General features: G+C 48.4%; 1 protein-coding gene across 1 annotated transcript; it reads left to right on the top strand.

Annotated features, from left to right (window-relative positions):
• The first annotated feature begins 2,496 nt into the window (after positions 1 to 2,496).
• ECD (ecdysoneless cell cycle regulator) lies at positions 2,497 to 21,089 on the top strand. Its single transcript, XM_078597699.1, has 13 exons — positions 2,497 to 2,790; positions 7,434 to 7,551; positions 8,260 to 8,347; positions 9,680 to 9,858; positions 10,115 to 10,307; positions 11,243 to 11,371; positions 12,243 to 12,457; positions 14,311 to 14,414; positions 14,834 to 14,918; positions 17,102 to 17,254; positions 18,814 to 18,881; positions 19,432 to 19,724; positions 19,883 to 21,089. Exons 1-13 carry the CDS (start codon positions 2,574 to 2,576, stop codon positions 20,168 to 20,170), a joined length of 2,130 nt encoding a protein of 709 aa, XP_078453825.1. The 5' UTR covers positions 2,497 to 2,573; the 3' UTR covers positions 20,171 to 21,089.
• The last annotated feature ends 695 nt before the right edge of the window (positions 21,090 to 21,784 follow it).

The raw sequence follows: 21,784 nt of genomic DNA, 5'->3' as shown, positions 1-21,784 counted from the left end.
CGTGTCAACTGTGTATGACAAGTTTGGGTGGCAAGGTGGTGCAGTGGTAACACGCGTGCCTCACGAAAAGAAATCCCTGGGTTTGAATCCCATCTCGGACGCCTTTCTGCATGGAGTTTGTATGTTCTCCCCATTTTCTGTATAGGTTTCTCCACTTTCTGCCCATAGCAACAACACAAATTATTACAACGCAACTGCTAATGTGAAAATACCCCGATGCTGAAAGCAATTTCGACAAATCACTCAAATTGTGTTACGTGGCAACATCGCCTCCGACTGTAGAAGATTCGGCAGGACCCTCCTGAAATGAAAGTCTTGAGTCACAGGGAGGCTTTCCTGGGCAAACAGGCATTAAAAAAGGGAGAAGATCCAAAGCCAGATGGTGGGATTTGACTTAAAGAGCAGACATTGGAGGTCGGCTGTTGCTTAGCAACAAGTACAGGATTTATCATGAAGCTATAGAGAGGTGTGATGACATCGAAAGCATTGACTTCTTTATATGAATTTCTGGCTTTCAATCCAATTTCCTTTTCATCCGCATGAGGTTCTCTGCTCGAATATGTTTAAGTGGGCTTTGAGCCATCATACGTGGTTCGCTCATAATAGTTTTAAGTAATCCAGCATTTGCGTGCAGGGAATATTGATGAAAGATTTGGGAAGTTTAATGGAACCCACACTATTTAATTTAAAAAATCGTCTTAAAATAACTGATTTACATTTCTCAATCCACGAAAGAAGGCGTCCTGTATGTGTGTTGACCTTCTAATTGGTGGTGCCGTGTCAGCTATGAATGTTGTTTTGACCATTCTTCACCACGCTGGTTCTGAATAATCAATGGTGAAGTTAATCATTAACGACGTTATCCAATCTATGATCATTATAATTACTACATTAAAGTGCTTAAATGGCGCATTCATGTGCTCTGAAGGGCTAGTGTCCGAAATGTCACCTAAAATAAGACTTTTCCTTTTAGGGTCCTCTGATGAATGTGTTTTTTCACCTCTGCCAAACTTAGTAGCGGGATCACCAATCTATTTATTGCTATAATGAGCCAACAATGTCTGTGTGTCCCGCGCGTGACGTCACTCCACGTCGGCCAGCCCCCCTCATTAATAATCATGAACAGGTGACGTCTTCCAAATGGACACCCCCCCCCCTTCATTAATATTAATTAGCGGCTGACGTCACTCCACATGGGGGAGGCGAGGCGCCTCCTCCCCCCTCCTTGGCGTCAACTCACAACCCTCACCACAAAGGCAGAACCCTCACGTCACGTGGTCTCCGCTATTGAGACATGGAAGTAAAAACGACGTCGTGATGAACAAGGGATTATAACCTTTAAATAAAATAGCTCTGTGTCACCGCGCCCTTACAAATTGCACACCAATTGATGCAATGAATATCGCGCTCTGCTTTTCGCTTGCATGTTTCAGATTTACTGCAATACACCGATGCTTGGACGGGCTAAAGGCGAGTTTTTTAAAATAATTATTACGATCACAACCACCAAAAACGATCACAAACTACTGGAAATAACTCTTTGGTTACTTCGGTAAAGTCACGTAGAAATAAAATAAATAATATAATACGCCGTTTGGATTTCAACACAAGCAACCGTCATCAGGTGTGAATGAATGAGATAACAAGGCTGGTAAACTTATAAATGTAATGCAACACAGAGGGTCGGCTAACACAACAGTTAACACTTTTCCTGGTTGATTGCGGACACATTGTGAAAAACACAACAGGTGAAACGTTCTCAAAATGACATTTCTCTCGGCTCCATCGTGTAGTTGCAGTCTGTTACTTTCTGTGAAAAAAGAGCTTCATAGTATGGAAAAATAAGAATAGGTTTTATCATTTCTGGCCTAAAAAGACAGGTGTTAAGATATTATTGGTTGTTTCGGTAAAGTCACGTGACTTTACCGAAATAACCAAGAATATGAATCCCTGCAGTCACGAACGCTTTAAATCGGAGGTGTTAAGATGTTCAAACACCAAATAGAAACCTTTTGCAAGGAATCAAGTTCGCATTAATGGAAGGGGAGGGGTGGGGAGTTACCCCTGACGAAGATGGCGGCTAATGGAGGGGGACTGGGGAGTTACCCCTGACTAAGATGGCGGCTAATGGAAGGGGGGCTGGGGAATTACCCCTGACTAAGATGCCGGCTAATGGTAGGGAAGGGGGCTGGGGAATTACCCCTGACTAAGATGGCGGGTAATGGTAGGGAAGGGAGCTGGGGAATTACCCCTGACTAAAATGGCGGCTAATGGAGGGGATGGGGGCTGGGCAGATACCCCTGACTGAGATGGCGGCTAACGGAGGGGGGCTGGGGTGTTACCCCTAAAATGGCGGCTAATGGAGGGGAGGGGGCTGGGGCTGGGGAGTTACCCCTGACTAAGATGGCGGCTAATGGAGCGGAGGGGGCTGGGGAGTTATCCCTGACTAAGATGGCGGCTGATGGAGCAGAGGGGGGCTGGGGAGTTACCCCTGACTAAGATGGCTGCCCCGGGTGTTCGTCAAGTGGCGACAGGCCTCTCAACGTGCGCGCCAGAGAGACGGGACAGAGAGGATGGCGCTACCCGCGTCTCAGCGACGAGCCGAGGACGTGGTTCAATACCGGGTCTTCTTCCTCACTCCCCACGGCGGCCAAGGGGACCCCCCGCCGCGAGAGACCGAGGCGGAGCTGCGAGGCTGCCTCGAACGAGTCCGAGCCGCCCTCGCCCCGCTCGTTTGCGGCTACATTTGGCAGGAGCAGCGGTTCGCGCTGAGGGTCCGGCCCTGCCGAGGTAAAGACGCGGGTCTCGGGGTGTTTACTCGATTAGAAAATAATTAGGTGCAATTTGTTTGACGGTGGTATTGTTCTATTATTGTTATTATACATGTGACTTCACCGAACCCGCTCTGGCCGACGTAGTTGACGTTATGGTGAATGAAACATTTCAAGTATTTGGCTCCTGCTGTACTTTTGAACGTGACGATTGGCCCACTTCGTTTGGACTGTCATTTGTGATAGCCAAGTCGCTTCTGAAAAATAACAATAAAGCAATCAAGGAGGTCCCATGAAGCAGCTTGGTGGTGAAATAAAACATTTGTTTAAACTGAGCGACACGGCGTGGTGAGGTCCTCATCCAGCAGTGGAGTGTACCCCCTGCACTGCAGTGGCACACTGCCATGTGGAGGTGGAGGGGTTTGAGGCCTTTCATGTACCAACGGACAAACTCACACTTAAATAATTCACATTCCTCAATGACACTGCCCTAAATGGGAAAAAATTAACCCGTAAAAACAAAGTTTTTCACTATAATGTTCAATGGGCCACAACCCAGCCCACATTGGTCTTTGAAACGGGCGGCTAGAGTCCTCTCGTCCTCTGGCTTAAGATGGCTGCCACCTATGGGTCAGATGATTGCCTGCCACCATTAAGCAATTGGTAATTAAATATAAATTTTTTTACCTAAAAAGTGTAAAATTTTGGAAAAAAAAATTTCACGAAAATAAATTTTCACGCACAACGAGTCTGTGTGCAAAATGTCAGCTCGATTGGATCACGGGAAGTGGGTTATAAAACGACCGAAAGATTTGCACGGTCGTAAGCGCGCAAGCAAGTGAACTTAATATAAATGATTTAAAAATACATGTTGAACGTTAAGTTGTTTGTGTACATTTAATTACGGATGTGCGGATATTTACCTTGGTAAGGAAATGTTTTAGCTGTTTATGATCTATCGTAATCTGTATGTCTCGAACACCTCTTAGAGTACTTCCCGACAAGGTAGAACGCTGATATATTGTACACAATGTACCTTTTAGAACACAATCTGAAAATCCGAGATTTTTCATTTTAAGGCCCCCAGATCTCGATTTTAAGTGCCCCATAAACATGTTTCGTGTAATTCAGAAACCATTCAAAATATGAGTGCGGGTCTTTTTCGTTTTATAAAGAGTTAAACGGCAAATAAAATTAAAGCGAGAACCATTGGTTCAGTCTTTTATTGTTTGGAGATATTTAGGATTCAAGCGGTTTTGAACTAAAAAATCCGCATTTTATGATGTTCAAATCTGAGTAGTTCGATCATGGTAAAATATAAGTGTCCTCTCATAGACTATTGAGTTCATAAATGTTTGTTCTTTCAAATAAAAAACGGAATTTTTAAATTGAGCTGTTTCTGTTGGGTACGTCTATAAATATAAGAAGTTGAATTAAGTCATCAACAAGTAAAAAATTGTGTAGTTAGTGTCTCACCGTAGATACAAATAGTAAAACAAAGTTGAACTACTATATTTATTGAAAACCTTTTTCCTGGCGAAGACAGGCTTAGTTTATTATATAGTTTACATTCCAAGCATACTCCCTTCAAATATTGAAAATGTATTTTAACTTTAGTTGTGATATTTAAATTCACTTATTAATCACTGAAAGACTGTTCGGATGATTTGGCACTTGCGATATAAAAGAAGTGATAAAAAATAACTCGTGTAATTTTGCCTCAAATATAAATCGGCGCTTTAAAAAGTTGTAGATCTTTTTGAAAATTGAGAAGAAAATTTACGGCAAAAAATAATTGTAATTTATCGTTAATTAATTATGTTGGCAACTTCAAATATTGCCCGAGGGCGAATTATACTTAAATATACTTAAATAATTAACACTGCCGTAAACAAAATAATATATATACATAATGCTGTAGGATATGGCCCTGCCATAGGTCAGAAAGAATGAGTGAATAACAGACTGCAACTGCACGGTGGAGCCCAGAGAGAGAAATTTAATTGTTTGGAATGTTCTCCCTGTTTGTGTTTTCCAATCGTGTCCCTCCGACAATGTTCTCTTGCTCATCTTTATCCTCACTTTGCAAAATCTCTTGTAAATGTAAGTCACTTCCAGGAGTTTGTGACAATTGTGTACATGTATGTATGTACTATATGTTGAACTTCTTTCGCACCATACGTAGCCAACAGAAGCCATGCGTACGGATGATTTTTCAATCCAAATCACATGCTGCTGATAAACACATTCCTGCGGAGGGAGCTGGTAGGAACGTGGGGTTGCTCGGGCAATGGCCAGGGTCAACGGCGGCGTGGTGTATTCCGCAAATATGCCCGACTGTGAGGGCGGGCACAAGCCGGCCTGAGTAGGTTAAACGTTGAGTTTTATAAGGGCACCACGGGGTGACCAGCCCCTCCCCACCCAGCCCCACTCCTCCCACCCCCCACCCAGCCCCACCCTCCCCACCCAGCCCCTCCCCACCCTCCCTTCTCCACCCAGCCCCACCCCTCACATTTTTGGATGCACGACGGATGGACATCATAATCCCCTGTGGGCTGGTATAACCAGGAGGTTCCTACCAGTATTACATTCATGCTTAAGGGAGCACGAACAAACGAGACGGTCAAGAAAGACTCGAATATTTGAATGGAGTCGCGATGATTCATTGTCTGAATCGTTACACCACGAACCGCCACGGTCTATAGTCCGGTGTAGTCTTCACTGGACCAGCGTGGTGAAGTATGGTCAAATAACCCACACTGCGCGTGGGGAGGACCACATCCAGCAGTGGATTGACAAGAGGGTTGTTAATGTATGAAGGTTGAACTTATTTCGCACCGTGTGTAGCCAACCGTGCTAATCGGAGGTGCAGGGGAAGGACAAGTGAAGTGAGTTGATTGTCTCAGCCCGATGACTAATGAATGACTGCAATACAATTATTATCACGTGTATTATTTGATTACCATCTGACAAACGCCTCTATATCGTCCAGAGGCTGTTCTCAAATACAGTAACACATTAAGGTCACTGCTTGTTGCCAGAGTTCCAAATGGATCATGACATAACACCCATTGCACACTTCAATATAAGAATATACTTTTTAAAAAAGACACTGTCTAAAAAAAATGTCACGTATACAAGTTCATAGTTTAGGCATATTTTCGTTTGTAGGCAACGGATGATGGTGAACTCGTGACACCATCCGACCCACGTGGGTACATCGTTGTCGGCACACCTGGTAACAAAGTCTGGAGATCGATTATATTGGGAAATGGCCGAAGCATGGCAGTGCCCAGAGAAAAGGGGAAAAGCCTATTACCATATTTTGGTACTGGCAAAGGATGATGAGTGTGCAACAATTGATTTATTACGGTACATGGTTTGAATTGTACACTAAGAATCAATTTACAATTCGTATTTTTTTACGGAAATGTTCCATTAAGGCTAATGGGGGAAATGAGACAATACAAATGAGACAGAACACGTGGCACAGAGAGTGGGTGGGTGTGGGGCAGGGGGGTTGTGAATCATGACGTGCCACGTCATTATCATTGGCAGTCTCATCTTTATCTTGCCTTTCACACTGAAACATGTCTGAGTCAGTGACACTGCAGTGATATTATATTTCTTCCTCTAATTTTCCAAAATCTCTTTCACCCAATTATTTCCCGGTTCTTTATTGGCATCCTGTCACGAGATGAACTGGCTATTTGGGTCTGTCGCCAGAGATGAATTTAGTAATTTTAGAAATTGAGGGTTAATTATAAAATTTGAGTTCTGGGCATGATCACCCTTTAGTGGAGCCACTGAGGCTGTGTTACCTCCAGCACCGGCGACTCCGATGCAAAGGAGGCGTCACCGGTGATGGTTTCATGGAAACGGTGAGGTATTAATGGACGAAATGGATTGGAAATGGAGCACGGTACAAGCAAAGTAATTGAATTATATTCGGAGAAGAGTTATCGCGACACTAAATCTGTTTCAGAGTTGCTTTTGGACCACTCAGCCATTTACTCCTGTGCCTCGTGCAGACACATTGTGTAAAATACCAACGGATGTTTGATTATTGATACAACCACGTCCTGATAGCAGAAAGTCCATACCTGATGTATGGTTGAGATAACTGGGCTCCTTCAATGAAGGCATTGTTGTGCAGAGACTCTTGAAATCACCTGTGAGGAATACTAGTCAAATGCAAAAGGTGGTTACACGTTTTTTTAAACGTAATTTGTGCAAATGGAACGGTATTGCGCTTCTGCTACATGTATCATTCTTTCCGTCTATCAGGGCAAAGTGGTTAGCATGTTGTACTGTGAAACCATTGACCTGTGTTCGATTCACGGCCATGGAAACATTTGTGGTGGGTCATTTATACCAGTCGTGGGACTTTGCCAACCTTCACTGACCAGCGTAGTGGAGTTATCATCATCATCAGCCATGCTCAATCCATTGCAGAACGAAGTTCTTCTCAATCCGTCGCCATCTCTCATGATTCTGCGATTTAACAATCCACTTTGCGCCTGGACATAAGTTGATATCATTCCACCTCCTTGGTGAAGATCAAGCATGGGTTTAGCAGTAGAGTTAATAGAAGTCTGCAAAATTAAGATAATGACTTCTCATTGACAATGGACAAAGTCACCTTCGTTTGCGTCCACACAGATGGGATTCCCGCGCACCTCTATGGCCAGACGACCTTCGGTGACAACGTGGAAGATGAGTGGTTTGTGGTCTTCCTGGTGCGGGAGATCACGCGTCTCATCCCGGAGGCCGTCGCGTGGTGAGTGCCCCCCGTGCCGCCCGTGCCCCCCTCCCCCTGTGCCCCCCCCTCACCCTCCACACAGCTCACAGACAAGAAGTAGCAAGTAGCAAGGCTAACAAAACCATTAAACTTTTTTCACACGGCACGAATTGTGTTTAAAACAAATAACTGCATAATTTCAGTGTAAGAGCAGATGGAGTAGAGGGACCGAGAGTGAGATGGAACGATGGGGGGGTAGTGGATGTGGCAAAGATGGAGAGAGAAAATTGGGAGCAGTCGACACCATGCAATGATGGGAATTTTGCCTTTGTCGAAGAGGAACAACTTGCTAAACATACAATTGCAAAATATAATGTGGAAATAAATCTTTGTAGGTGGAATCATGAAGCGGAGGTTGAGACTTATGGGCGGGATGGAGGAGGCGGGGTTACCGAGAGGTTCGGGGCCAAGGGAAAGACATAATTCCAGGCGGTGGTGGTGATGAGAACGGTAAGAGTGGTCCTTGCAGGACGTGTCGACTGTAACTACGGTATACTTAAAGCCAGATGGTGTCGGTAAAGACTGTCAAAGTTGACTTTGAAGGTCAGGTGTCAACTTTACAGCAACTTTGGGATCTAGTGGAAGGAAAGAAGCAGCATGGCAATATGTGGTGGCATAATGATCATTGGCAGTTATGACCTCTCGACCTTGTGCTTCATCTTGTGACCTCCGCACGCTGCCCCTCAGGCTCGAGGACACGGACGGGCAGTTCCTGCTCATCGAGGCCGCCCACCATCTGCCTCGCTGGCTCAACCCGGACACCAGCGAGAACCGGGTGATTTACCCACAAAGCCACACTCACACACGTCCACCTTCAGTGAGGGTGCTGGAGGTACAATAAAATTGGCATGGAATAAAACGTGCACAAATATTCCACGTGTTATAATCACGTGTGAAGAGCTATTATGTGCTCGACCAGAGACGTACAGCTCAAAGGCAATGCACTAGTGCATTGTCTCTGAGCTGTACGCCTTTTGGCGTCCTCTGGTCGAGCACCAATTGGGTCGAGGCTCAAAAGAAAGCCGTCCCTTGGTGTGGACCATTCAGTTTCAAGGACAATGCATATATTCTCATAGTATGTTTTTTGTTTGCATTTTGACTGCAAGTATTGTGGTTAATGCAGACATGAATCCTTGTAAAAAGGTTTCAGTTTTGTTGCCAGAAAAAAGGGGAAAAACCCTGCTTTTGCAACAGGTAACTCTTAACATCGGGTGGTGACCACCGACCTATCCTCGCTAACACACACCATCACACGCCATCACTCGCTAACACTGACGCTCTGATACGACTGGCGTGGCCAAGCCAGGAGGGCTACTGGTTGGCCACGCTGACTTGAGGCTTGACTCTTCTTCTTCTTCACGAGGCGTCTTCATGAGGCATCTTCATCCCGGACACATCATATCAGCAGCCCCGCACCAGGTGCGGAGGCCGCTGATATGCGCCTCGGCGTGACCGGGCCACACCCCGGCCACACCCACCTTCGAGAAATCTCGAGAAGGCTCCTCTCCTGTCCACGTGGCCCCCAAGGTGCCCCCGGGGCCCCCGGCCCCCACCTTGATCCGGTCACGTGTCCAGCCGGGTTCATACAACCCCCGCGGTGCTCACCCACGGCCCCCAGGCCCCCCGAACTGACGTCATTCCCGCATGCAGACGTGATGACGTCATGTGTGAGTGAGTGTGTGTGAGTGTGTGTGAGTGTGTGTGAGTGTGTGTGGACCCGCGTTGTAGTGACGCTCCCCCGCGTAGTGACGTCACGCGCGTGTGTGTGTGTTTGTGTAGGCCCACACGGTAGTGACGCTACAAGTCACTACACAAGTAAACAGTTGGATTTATAAAGAAAAACGAGAAGGCAATCTGGAGAGTGTTATTGTGTTATTTTCTATTTGTATAATTATACTATTTCATTAAGTGTGTGGATGTTATTTATTTGTACAGTACAGGATAATGTTCTTATATCAGATGTTAGGAAACATTTTTATTTTCCCCTATGCGCAGTCGGACACGGGAACCTGATCCACTTTTTCCCCAAATATACAGTAACAGTACATACATTCGCAAATTCCCCCCCATGGTCCGCCTTGACAGAGCGTCGTCGCTTTTGCGCCAGGTGTTCTTCTACCGCGGGGAGCTCCACATCCTGCCGCTGCCTCGCACACCGGGGGACGTTGGGCGCCTGCCGGTGGGGACCCCCAGCGTGGAGAGCGCCCTGGCGCTGCTGGCGCAACGCGGCCACGACTTCCTGGCGGACGAGCCCATAAGACGCGCCGTCGGCAAACGGATCGACGGGTTCGTAGGTGACGCTGACGACTCTTCTGCACAAAAAAATGATGATTTCACCCCCCCCCCCCGCCACATCATTGAAAAAGAGCTTAATAGCTCATCAGATTCCTCCAGTCTAAATTTTGATTCTGATAAAGATTTTGAAAGCCTCACCGACTGTAGAGCTAACCGCTACCCTACACGCATACACACACATACGCACGCACACCACCCACGCGGTCGCCAACTCGGGACGCTGCTGGCGCGGCGGTGTTTGGCGCAGGTACCCAGGCAGGGCGCGGGAGAGCGAGCACCGCGCGCGCTGCCTGCTGCCCCTGGGCGTGGCGGCCGTGCTGCGCCATCGGCCCGACCTCGTGGCCCCCGCCGTGCGGGCGTTCTACCTGCGCGAGCCCGGCGACCTGCGTGCCTGCCGCTCGTTCCGCACCTTCCCTCCTGGCGCCAGCGTCCTCGCGCTGGTACGGCCGGACGAACGAGAGGAAATCCCCGAACGAAAGGGGAGGTGGGGGGGTTTGCTTGCTTTGTTCGCTTTTTCTGGTTTGCGCAGTAGCTGCTCGGGTCGATGATCCATCTGTGGCGTGGTAGGGGGGTGCGGGGCACGTTACCTCTTGAAGAGATGGTCCGATATGTATAACAAATTAGTTTAAAACAAAATTAGGTTGGTTTTACCCTTTCTGCCAATATTACAGGAGGTGTTAAGATGTTCAAACGCGAAATGGACACCTATTGCAAAGCATCAAGTCTGCATTAACTACACAGACTTGTGGTAAAACATGCAAACAGACATACGTTGATAATTGAATGCATTGTCTTTGAAACTAGTTGGCCTACACCAGAGACAGCCTTCTTTGTCTCACCGGTGTTCTAAACATCTTAACACTTGTGTTGTCGGAAAGAGTAAAGCCTGTTTTTTCATATGCATCGATTAATTGAAAAATTACGGGGGTAACATTACGATGTCATCGCTCGAGTGCAATAGTGATGGGCTTGGCCATGACCGGTCATATGACACTAGTCAGTCACTGGAGGTTCTTTTATTTCTCATTGTGGGACACAAACACTTGTGCCTGTAGGTAGTAATATCTGCCCTACACTCCACTCTCTTGTGGACATGCGGTGTACTGGCCTTCGTTAATAATGAAATGTTGCTACGAAGTATAACGTTCGTTTCAGTTTTTTGCGCTTTTACACGGCGTCAGTTTTCTTGCGGCAAAACGTACACGCTCTTGCGTAGGTAATAGCCACATGTACACTCAACAATTATGCACTGTATAATATCACCTTTATCTGATGCTTGTTCACCCACTCTGCGATTCAACTGCGTAAGCAAACTATCTTCAGGAAAGGTTTCTCTACCATCATCCTTTTACATACCCCGTGTTCTCGTGGCCAGGTGACGTTCACGCGATGCCTCTACGCGCAGCTTTCTCAGCAGCGCTTCGATCCAGACCGGCGCAGCGGCTTCCAGCTGCCGCCACCCTCCGACCCCACGTATCGGGCACACAGCCTGGGCATGAAGCTGGTGAGACAGAGAGCTACCCTGTGGGCGCCACGGTGGCGAGATGTTAACTACCTTGCCTGTTATGCAGGAGGTCGTGAGTTCGATCCTGACCCTGACGCGTGTCTATTTAGAGTTTGTTTGGTCGTGTGGATTTTTCTCCGAGTCTACCGGTTTTTCCCTCCACATTTAGAATCATGCGTTTAGATAATTTAGCTGCTATAAATTTCAAATGTGATGAGCCACTTCGTTGAGCTATCATTTGTGACCAGGTCGCTTTTGAAAAACAGATATATAGCTCAGTGGGCATTACCTGGTAAAATAAAAACAATAATGGCTTCGGTTCCCCCTGCTGCGCTTGGTGCAGCGTTAACCAAGGGCTTCCAGAGGAGGCGGGCCACTTCAGAGGGCAGAGCGCTGAGCCGGCGATGCCGAGAGCCTGGGTTTGAGTCGGAGCAGCCCCGCGCGATTAAACAGAGTTCAGTGTAGCGAATTGATGGTCTCGGCCTCGTCACCAGTGACTGCAAGAAAAACAACCATCAGATTAAATTTGGTTCTTCACTTAATTTGGATCAATTCCAATTTGTTTGACATTGATATGACGAACATTACTCTCAGGGGCAGAGTGGGTATGCAGGTGCTGCCCCCTACTGTGTAGTCCAGATGTCACATGAAGGGTCCTGTAATATCCGCCTCCGTGAGCCATCCTCTAGCATGGAGGATTGACTGTTTCTATGAGGGTTTAAGATGGATTCTTCATCTCTTTCATGACAGAAAAAGAGTGGCGTCAGAGGGGAGAAGTAGGAGTGTTGTGAGATGGGAGAACTAGGCAGGGGTGAGCCCAAGGAGGGCCTTTGTGAGTGCGCTGTGTTGTTTACGCTGTGTGTGTGGCCAGGCTCATGGGTTTGAGATCCTCTGCGCGCGCTGCGCACTCCCGCCCGGCGACACCGGCTCAGAGCGGCCGGTCTCGGACCCACGATGGCAAACCTTCCGTCAGAGCCTGGTCGACGGCGGCTACTTCAAGGGGGAGCTGCAGGGCTCTCGGAGACACCGGGAGCTGCTGCAAGCTGCAGAGACGTACTTCACCCAATCGCTCAGCGAGCCGGCCAGGTGAGACAGCGCCGAGTGGCGAGCGCGGCGTCCGTCAATCTGGCTAAATAAACGCCGGCTCCTGATATTAAGGACACAGAAATGTGTCACGATGCCAACGCTTTACGATCCACAAAGGCGGCTGCCAGACGTCTCTCCTGCATCCTTAAGTGAGACCACATTACCCATCCAAGACTCCAATCCCCCTCCAGTGGCTTTCCAATCCAGTCGTGGATTAATTTCAAGATCGCTCTCACCATCATCAAGACTTCTTGTGGACTTGCCCCTGCCTACCTCCAACCCTCTCACATCACTACTGCCTTCCAAGCACTCTATGCATCAGCAACCAAGGCTTTTTTATCGAAACCCCCAGTCAACCTTCACTCAGGTCGCTCATTCTCCTCTGCTGCCCCCACAGTCTGGAATTCTCTTACCAGCCGTCCATGCTGTTGACTGCCTGTCCCTATTCAATTCTGGCTCAAGACTTACATTCTTTCTTCTGCTGATGGTTGACTGCCTTTCTATAAAATAAATACGCCCACTGTTTTTGTACAGCACCTTGAGATGCGGTCATATTTAGGTGCTGCATAAATCCACATTGGATAGTATTATAAACACGCCCCAACTCGCACATCAAACGGCTTTGATGTTAGCAGCATCGAATTGTTGGAAGTTTTGTGTCCCCGTGCTGTCCGAAAAGGGTTTTGCAGATTGTAACGTGTAAAATAACTTTGTGTTGCGCCCAGTCAGATGCTCCATTATAGCACCGAAGTGACATTTCTTCGGCATCACTGCTCTTGTTTGACCCCCATCCATCTTGAGAAAGAGACGTTCGATGTTAATGGGCTCTCACCTGGTTTGAAATGTGGTCCGCTACGTATGTCTGCGAAACAAGTTCAACATACATACAAATAAAGGACTTTAACCCGTTCCCTTTGTGATGATGTACGTGTACATCATCAGTTTTTCTTGCAATTCCATATGAAATCATTCAATTCCAAATGAAATCAGAAGTTTAAAGACCTTGCGGGAGGGCGTGTGGCACAGTTTGGTTCCAGCTATCAAAGAGTGCGGTCGTGTCGTTACACTTCTCTGTGGTGAGTACAATGTCTTTAAAAACAATGGCACGCTATGCTTCTCTAAGTAAAATTAACGCTAGCCGCTTGCGCGTTCCAGGATTCAGCGGTGAATGGGAGCCACCCTGCAACTTGCAGATTTCTCGGAACGGGAAAGGGTTAATACACCAGTGCGGTAATGTCCATATAGTGCTCTGATGGGGCACCTGACTGATTTTGACGAAGCTTCAAGCTCGAGTGGGACAGCCCGGAAGCACATCCCGGTGTGTGAAAGAATGTTCGTGTTTAGACGACACGTACCAGTTTCTCCATCGGACTGCCGCTGTTGATTTCTCACCCCGAGTTGGTACTTAATTTATTTGCTCCCAAGGGATGATGGGCCACGTCATTCTCTGAACATAATTTGTACTCACAAACCTTATAATCATTGTTGTGAATAATAAAAATTATTTATAGCCATTTTTCCCTTGACATTCAGATGGGGGCTTCCCCCTATTGTGTCGGTCATGGGTAGTTGCTGACCAGTCTTCACCGTACAGGTCATTGCAGGCTGGTGTTGCATGAACCCGACAACCTAAGCTCGATTCCCGGCCACAGCTAACATCAGTGGTGAGTCAGACATCAGAACCACTCCTAGGCACCCCCCTCCCTCACCAAGGGGATCCAGGGTCAGTTGAGATAGAACTCGTCAACGATGTTAGCCGTTGCCAAAAGGATGTATATAAAATATAACAATATTAATTATTATTCTTATCATTGCATATATATTGTTTCGCTGGTTTGCTAAAATGGTTGTAGTGATGAGGTGCAGCCGGGTGAGGAGGTGCTGTTGGTGCTTCGCGAGGCGACGTTGAGCGAGGAAGAGCTGAAGCGTGAGGAGGAGACGCTGCCCCCTGATGATGGTGAGACCATCAGCAGCTATCGGACGCTTACAGCTTGAGAATTCCTCATCATCGGCATCATCTTCGTCATCATCGTCAGTCACGATCAATTCAATGATGGATGAAGGCCCTCCCCAAGCCAATTCTGCATTGCAACAATCCTGTCACCTGCACACGAGCTGATTCGTCACTCCATCTCTTGGGTGGACGCCTTCTCGGACACGTTCCACTCCTTGGCTTCCACTCCCATCGTTATTTTTGACCATCAGCTGTCACCCCTTTAGGCGGCTTGTTGTGCCCAGGCCCACGAACTATTACATAGTTTTAAAAAAACCTATTAGTATTTTCCATGTCATTTAGGCTTCACCACAGCCCGTAGGTGTCCATGTGAAGCTGTACGCTTGTGAATCGTTGCTGCGCATGTGGTGTGTGTGGCACAGATGACAGCTGGATGGATCTCACCCCCGACCAGCTGGATCACATGCTGGAGGAGAAGGAAGCCTCGTGCAAACAGATGAACGGACGGTGAGGAAGGCACCAACCTCTGTTTTGCCTACTGCGCCACACATTTTTCACAGTGAGAGTCGTCGCGCAAAGTGGAAGGTCGCTCATTCTCCTTTACTGCTCCCATGGTATGGAACTTCCCCAGCAATCCGTGCTGTCGACTCGCTGCCCATGTTCAGTGTAGTTCAGTGTAGTTTAGTTTAGTTCAAGTTCGGGCTCAAGACCATACTATGTGCCTTCCGTCTATGATCGACTGCCTCTCACTATGAAATAAATATTCCCTCCGTTGCTGTACAGTATTTTGAGTGGTGGTCACGTAAAGATGCTTTTTACATTCACATTGTATTGTAAAGATATCGTGCAAATGATTTCCGCGTGTGTCTGTGTGTATGCGCGTGTGTGTTGAGGAAGTACTGAAGGCGATCCAGAGTCTGAGACCAGGAAAGGCACCGGGCAGAGATGATCTCCGAATCAAAATGCTTAGGGAGGGTGGTATTTGTGCACAGACTGCCTTACATGACATAACAACAGTCTGGACCACTGGACGGGTTCTGCAGGATTGGAAGGATGCCCTGGTGGTCCCCCACCGCACAGACTGTAACAACTATGGGGGCATCTCACTCCTCAGTGTGCCGGGAAAGGTCCTGGCAAGGATTATTCAACATCGCCTTGCCAGGCACGCTGAGGAGAGGCTTGCGGAGCCCCAATGCGGTTTCAGGAAAGGGCGGTCCTGCACAGATGCCATATTTTCTGTCCGTCTGCTACAACAGAGGTGTAGAGAATTCCAATAAGACCTACATCTCTGCCTTATTGACCTGGTCAAGGCCTAAGATACCATCAGGCCTGGGCTCTGGGTTGTTCTTCGTGCTTTCGGAGTCCCTGACCCTCTGCTCACGATCATTAAGGACCTTCATGATGGTGAGCGGGCCCGGGTAAAACTACATGGCCGGGAGTCGGAGCCATTTCCTGTTCACCTTGGGGTGCAACAGGGATGTCCTCTGGCTCCACATTATTTAACATATATTTTGACCATGTAGTTCGTGAAGCCTTCAATAGCTGTACCGGAGGAATTTTCATCTGGTACAGATACAATGGGAGGCTGATCGATGCCCGGGTGCGGTCAAGGGATGGCTCCCTATTGCTCAACCACGTTATGTATGCCGATGATCTGGTAATTGCTGCTCACTTAGAGGAGGAGTTGTAGGTGCTGCTGCTGAACCTGGAGCTTGCCACTAAGAGGTAGGGCCTTACCATCAGCCCCACCAAAACTAAGCACCTGCGTGGGTATTTTGTACCATCGGACACTCCACCCCCACAACTCCGAATTGGCGATAGGGCAGTTGTGGAGAGACTGGAGAGTTTCCCATACCTGGGCAGTGTGCTCATGACCGGCTCAGGTTTGACAGCAGACGTCTCACTCCGAATCAGTCGAGCGACATTATCTTTTCATCGGTTGCGTAACGCTGTGTGGAAGCTACCTGGTCTGTTGCTCCACACAAAGCTTCAGGTCTTCTCGGCCACAGTCATTCCCTCCCTTCTATCCGCTTGTGAAACGTGGACCCCCCTAATGGAACATCTTCGCCGGTTAGAAACATTTAGGTTGACCTGCCTACGATCCATCCTTGGTTTAACCAGGCTTGATTGTGTGAAGAGCTCACAAATCCTTGAAAGATCTAGACAAAGTCCTATCGGTGTGCTCCTCCAGCAGGCAAGGCTGTGTTGGCTGGGTCATAAAGGCCGCATGCCCAGCCACCGCATGCCTAAACATATTTTGTTCGGCTGGATCGAGGGGGCTAAACGGGCGCTGCACGGGCTAGAGAAGAGATGGAGTGATGTGGCACAGGAGGATGTGGAGCTGAGTGGACTTGCCGATGACTGGTACCAGCGGTGTCAAGATCGGCCTCAGTGGAGGAGGCTCGTAAAGGACACTACTGGGCTGTTGGAGACAGTCGCCCTCCAACAACAACGGAGGGCGGAGGAGCGATGCTCACAACAACGTGCATGACAGCAATTTGACACAGTGGGGTGCATCTGACAGTTAACCCACAACACCTTGGTCTGTCCCATGACCTCCTGCCAGGCAGTGAGACTTCCACACTTCATGTTGCCATACAGTGTGAAGCAAGCCTAGCACAAGCGCTGTGCTGACGTCACTGCCACTTAGCGGCAGCTGCTGTAGCTTGTTCTGTTTGTGCGTGTGAAAGCGGTGGGGCCAGAGAGCGCAAGCAGAAGGAGCGCAAAGAAGTCCCGGGGGAAGAGCCTCGGGGCGAGGACAGCTACGACCTCTCAGCGGTGGCCTCCAGCATGAAGGCCTTCATCAGCAAGGTGTCCAGCCTCGAGGGAGCCGAGTTGCCACGGTGAGCTGCCCCATGCTCACTTGCCACGTGTGGCGAGCAGGCCTGGACTGGCCATAGGGCAGTCAATAGGGCAAATACCCAGTGGACCGGTCCATTCCGAGAGCGGGTTGGCCGGTCTGTGTGGGGAAATTGCAAATGTGATCAGAGTAAAAAAAACATGTAATCAAATATTTTATTACCTATAATGTGTCCGATTCATTTATTATTCATGCTCTCAGTTACCATTAAGTCCCAAGTTCGGCAGCCCCAAACATTATTCCTCACCGGCCCATTTGCTTTTTGGACCCAGCCCAAATGGGCAAATGAGATCGCACGGCAAAATCACGCAAAATCACGCAAATACGTCACATCGCAAATCTAGCTTCTAGTATGCAGTTTGTAGTACAACCATTCAAATAAATAGATAAATAACTAGATAAGTAAATAGATAAATTGCCCATAGCCAGAATTTGGGCCGGTGTATTTACAAATTCCTGGGCCGATGTTTAGTCCCAGTCTGTCACTGGCTGCGAGCACTGGCCGCGTTTCACCCGACCACATGGCCGCATTGCCTTCAGGTCTATCTATATCAGCCGGGCATGGTGGCAACGCGATTCAGGACATTGGAGGCAAGCGTTTGGTGGATTATGTCGAGATTTGTGTTAAACTCCCAAGTCTCACCAGGCTGCGTGGTGGCCAACGGATGACAGTGAAGTGGGTTTGAAAACCCTTCTCTACAGATCTTTACAGACCTCTTGAATGTTACCCCGTCGTCCGTGTGGTTTCCTCCCGATACCCCAGTTTCCTCCCAAATCCAAAACACTCCCTGAAAATGAAGGCATCTTGAGACTCGGTGAGGCTACTCTGGATAAATTACTATAATTATAATAACTTAAAAACAAATGACAGTCCTTGTCAGTCCACTGCAGGATGACGGACCCCCTTCACACCATATTGATCACGTGGTTAGTTGATCATTTTTCACCATGCTAGTCAGTGCAGGTCAGTTGGAGGGAAGATTGCCACGAACTAATTTATGTATCACTCGCCACTGAATCAATCTCAGGATGCCGGCTTCATAGTGCAGTGCACTGACCTCTGTGCTACCAGTCCCTCCACACTCCCCCACCCCCCCCAAATGCCTCTTGTATTATAATTTTAGTTCTGTACAATGCCCAGCAGTAGGGCATTCGCTGCCTGTTGCATTGGTTCACAGGTAGAATCCAGCGGCGGCTCTGGTTGATTACGGTGGGTGTATCAACTGAAAAAAATTCTCACCGTCTGCTTCATCGTGTGCTGGATTTTTCTCCGGGTCCTCCGATCTTTCCCTCCACATTTAGAATCAACATGTGTTTAGGCCTTAGCGTGATAAGCTACTTCGTTGAGCTATCATTTGCGGCAAGGTCGCTTCTAAAAAAGAGCTACATAACGCAGTGGGCCTTACCTGGTAAAATAAACAATAGTTTAGTTGAGTAAAAGAGGGCAGTCTTGTCAATTACAAAACCATTATTATTTATTGAAGCGCTCTGAGTCGACGAGTGTAACTGTGCCATTAAAATCTGTCCGCTTTCTCTTCTCAGCCTCGAAGACGAACGCCCCGTTCGGCTGGACGTTGACGCCTTCATGGCCGCACTTCACAAGTTGACGGGTGAGCGACATACAAGGCTGCCGTGGCTGCGTCATGTTTAATCGTTGTGTCCTCACTTAGGCTTCGATGGCTATGCTTCGTTCATCGATAAATGAACCAGGTGCATGTCGGTGCCGCACCGGCCAATCTTGAACGGTGGAGTTTTGAGCTCTGTAGAGTTTCTCTGCGCGGCTTGTTTTTCTTCTTACTTGGACATTTTTTAACCTAAAATATCTTCGCATGGGTCGGCCTCGGGCGCATTCCCTTCCTCTCCTTGGCTGCCACTGTCGTTAGTCTCGACCACTGGCCGTCATAGCTTCTCGCGACATCTGGAATATTTGTGAAAAAGAGCTTCATAGCTCATCGTATTTATCCAGGATAAATATTCGGATTCTGCTGAGGCCCAGTTTCACAGTTAAAATTACATCTCTGACCTTCATATGTTATTTACTCAACGTGGTCCACTCTTTGTCTCTTTTCCCTTTAACCAAACAAGCAGGCAAGTGGGCTGTAATAATTTTAAATTTTCTCATGCGGCACGACATTCACAAGGTCCCTTCGCCTCTTCCAGGCCCCGTGATGAACGAGGATGGCGCCGATCGGTCAGGCTCGGATGACGGGGCCAGCGATGACGACGACGACGACGATGACGATGACCTCGACTGGGATGACTGTGACGATGCCGACGATGCCGAAGCCGATGCCGAGGAGTGGGAGGGTGATGATGGCGGTGCTGGAGGAGGCGGCGGCGGCGTGACGGGGCTGAATGATCTGAAGGGCCTGCGCGACTACATGGAGCAGATGGACCGTGAGCTGGCTGCTACCAACGTGGGGAAGAGCTTTGAGCGGCAGCCGCCTGCACAGGTGCGTGCCGGCGTGGGCGCCGCACACGCGGGGGGCGACGTTGGGGCACGCGCTTGGGGGGCGACGTGGGAATACACACATCGTTACCTCTCCTGCGTCTCTCCCAGGTCTCTCAAGTTTCTCCTGCCAAACACGTACCCTGTGTTGTCTCTGCGCAGCAACAGAGACGGGGGACCGTGGGAGGCCCCGCCGGGGTGCACCACGGCCAGCCGCACACCGGAACGGCTCGCGGTCCTGGCGACTACCGCGACGCCAGCGACAAGCCCCGGGCCGCGTCGTCCACCGGCGCGGACGATCTCCGTCCCGTCGACGTGGACCTCAACCTGGTAAAGAACCTGCTGGAGTCATTCAGCTCCCAGGACGGCCTGGCCGGCCCCGCCTCCACGCTCTTGCACAGCATGGGCCTGCGGCTGCCCCACGATTCGCGCGACGACGACTCCTCGTAGCACCATTGCCGTCGCTGCTGGCAGCGGATCAGCCCGGGGGTTCGGCCGGACTGCAGAGGTTGGAGCGGTTTGTCTGTGTCGTGTGCAAGAGTTTGATCGATGGAGTGCGTGTGAATTACTGATATGGCCAGTCGTGCAAGAGACCAAACCATCGCACATGCTGCTGGCGTTAATCGGAGCTCGGGAACGTTAGCGTTGGTGCCGTCGTGGTTAACGCACTGTGCCCTGGACTTGCCGTCCCGAGTTCAATTCCCGGCCACGGCTGACATCAACGGCGAGCGATATCTGCACTTGTCCTGGGCTCCTCTGTCCCGTCTCCTCATTTTCCCCAACCCACATAACCAGCATGGTGACATCTGGTTAAGCAAGACCGACGTGGCATGGGAAGGCCTTCATCCAGCAGTGGATTAACAAAAGGCGTGTAAATTGTAATTTTTCAAACTCCAATCCGACACGGTCGACCCCACGTTTACCACTCTTCTTCAGTTAAATACAAAATTACGCCGTTACACACTGCACACTCCTGATCATCGCTAAGCACGGCTCTCGTAGAAAGCGCGATTCAATTTCTCACCACCAGGCCAAGTAGGATACACAAGGGGGGATGTTGTCATTGGTATCAAGAATTGAAATATCCAGCCGGCTCCCATAACTGACACTATTTGTTGATAAATACTGATGGCCAGGAGCAAACGGGGAACGCCAGATGAACTTGCTACGAAGACCAGTGAGGAATATACTAGAATTAACCGCATCGGTTATTAACGCTTTCCCATTCATATGTTGTACGTGTACATACAAATACGTCATCAGTTTTTCTTCTGATTCCGATCTGGAATAAAAACCAAAATAACTTTTTTTCTTTATGGTTCTTTCAGTAAAGTCACGTAGAAGGGAAGTAATAAAATAATAAAAATAAAACATAATAAAATCAAATAATTCTCACGACGTTTCGGCTACAACGCAAGCAGCCGTCTTCAGGCTGCTTGCGTTGTAGCCGAAACGTCGTGAGAATTATTTTATTTTATTATGTTTTATTTTTATTATTTTATTACTTCCCTTCTACGTGACTTTACCGAAAGAACCAAGAAGATGAATCCCTGCAGTCACGAAAGCTTTAAATCGAAACAAAATAACTTTATCGGTACCAAGGCTCCCACAAGGCCATGTGGGAGGGCGTGCGGCACAGTATGGCGCCAGCTATCATTGAGTGTGGTTGTGTCGCTACAGTTCTCTGTGGTGAATACAATGTCTTGAAAAACAACGGCGCAATGCCTCTCTAAATAAACTTAACGCGAACCGCTTGCGTGTTCTGAGATTCAGCGGTGAATGGGACACGCACCCTGCAACTTGCAGATGTCTCAGAACGGGAAATGGTTAATGTGCGTCATCGAGCTGATGAGTGTGCGGTCCAGTGTTTACAAAGAGCTGCTGTGTGCACTTGAGAATCGGGCAACCGTTCCCTTCGCTAAGTGCCACCACTGGTGTAATGTACGCAATGCAATGTATACAGATGTATGTAAATGTTACTTGTGTAATGGTTGCTTTTGTTTTATGTATGCATTTATTACATTGCTTTGCTTGTGGTGTCCAGTGTATCCGAAAGCCGGACGA

Source organism: Lampetra planeri, chromosome 9 (genome assembly GCF_965212315.1).
Source record: "Lampetra planeri chromosome 9, kcLamPlan1.2.h2, whole genome shotgun sequence".
Lineage (NCBI taxonomy): Eukaryota > Metazoa > Chordata > Hyperoartia > Petromyzontiformes > Petromyzontidae > Lampetra > Lampetra planeri.
This window is presented reverse-complemented; position numbering and strand designations above follow the sequence as displayed.

Coding starts and splice junctions, on each gene's coding strand:
- ECD (XM_078597699.1), top strand. CDS start 2,574: ATGGCGCTACCCGCGTCTCAGCGACGAGCCGAGGACGTGGTTCAATAC. Junction 7,552..8,259: donor ATCCCGGAGGCCGTCGCGTG/GTGAGTGCCCCC, acceptor GCTGCCCCTCAG/GCTCGAGGACACGGACGGGC. Junction 17,255..18,813: donor GAGGGAGCCGAGTTGCCACG/GTGAGCTGCCCC, acceptor TTCTCTTCTCAG/CCTCGAAGACGAACGCCCCG.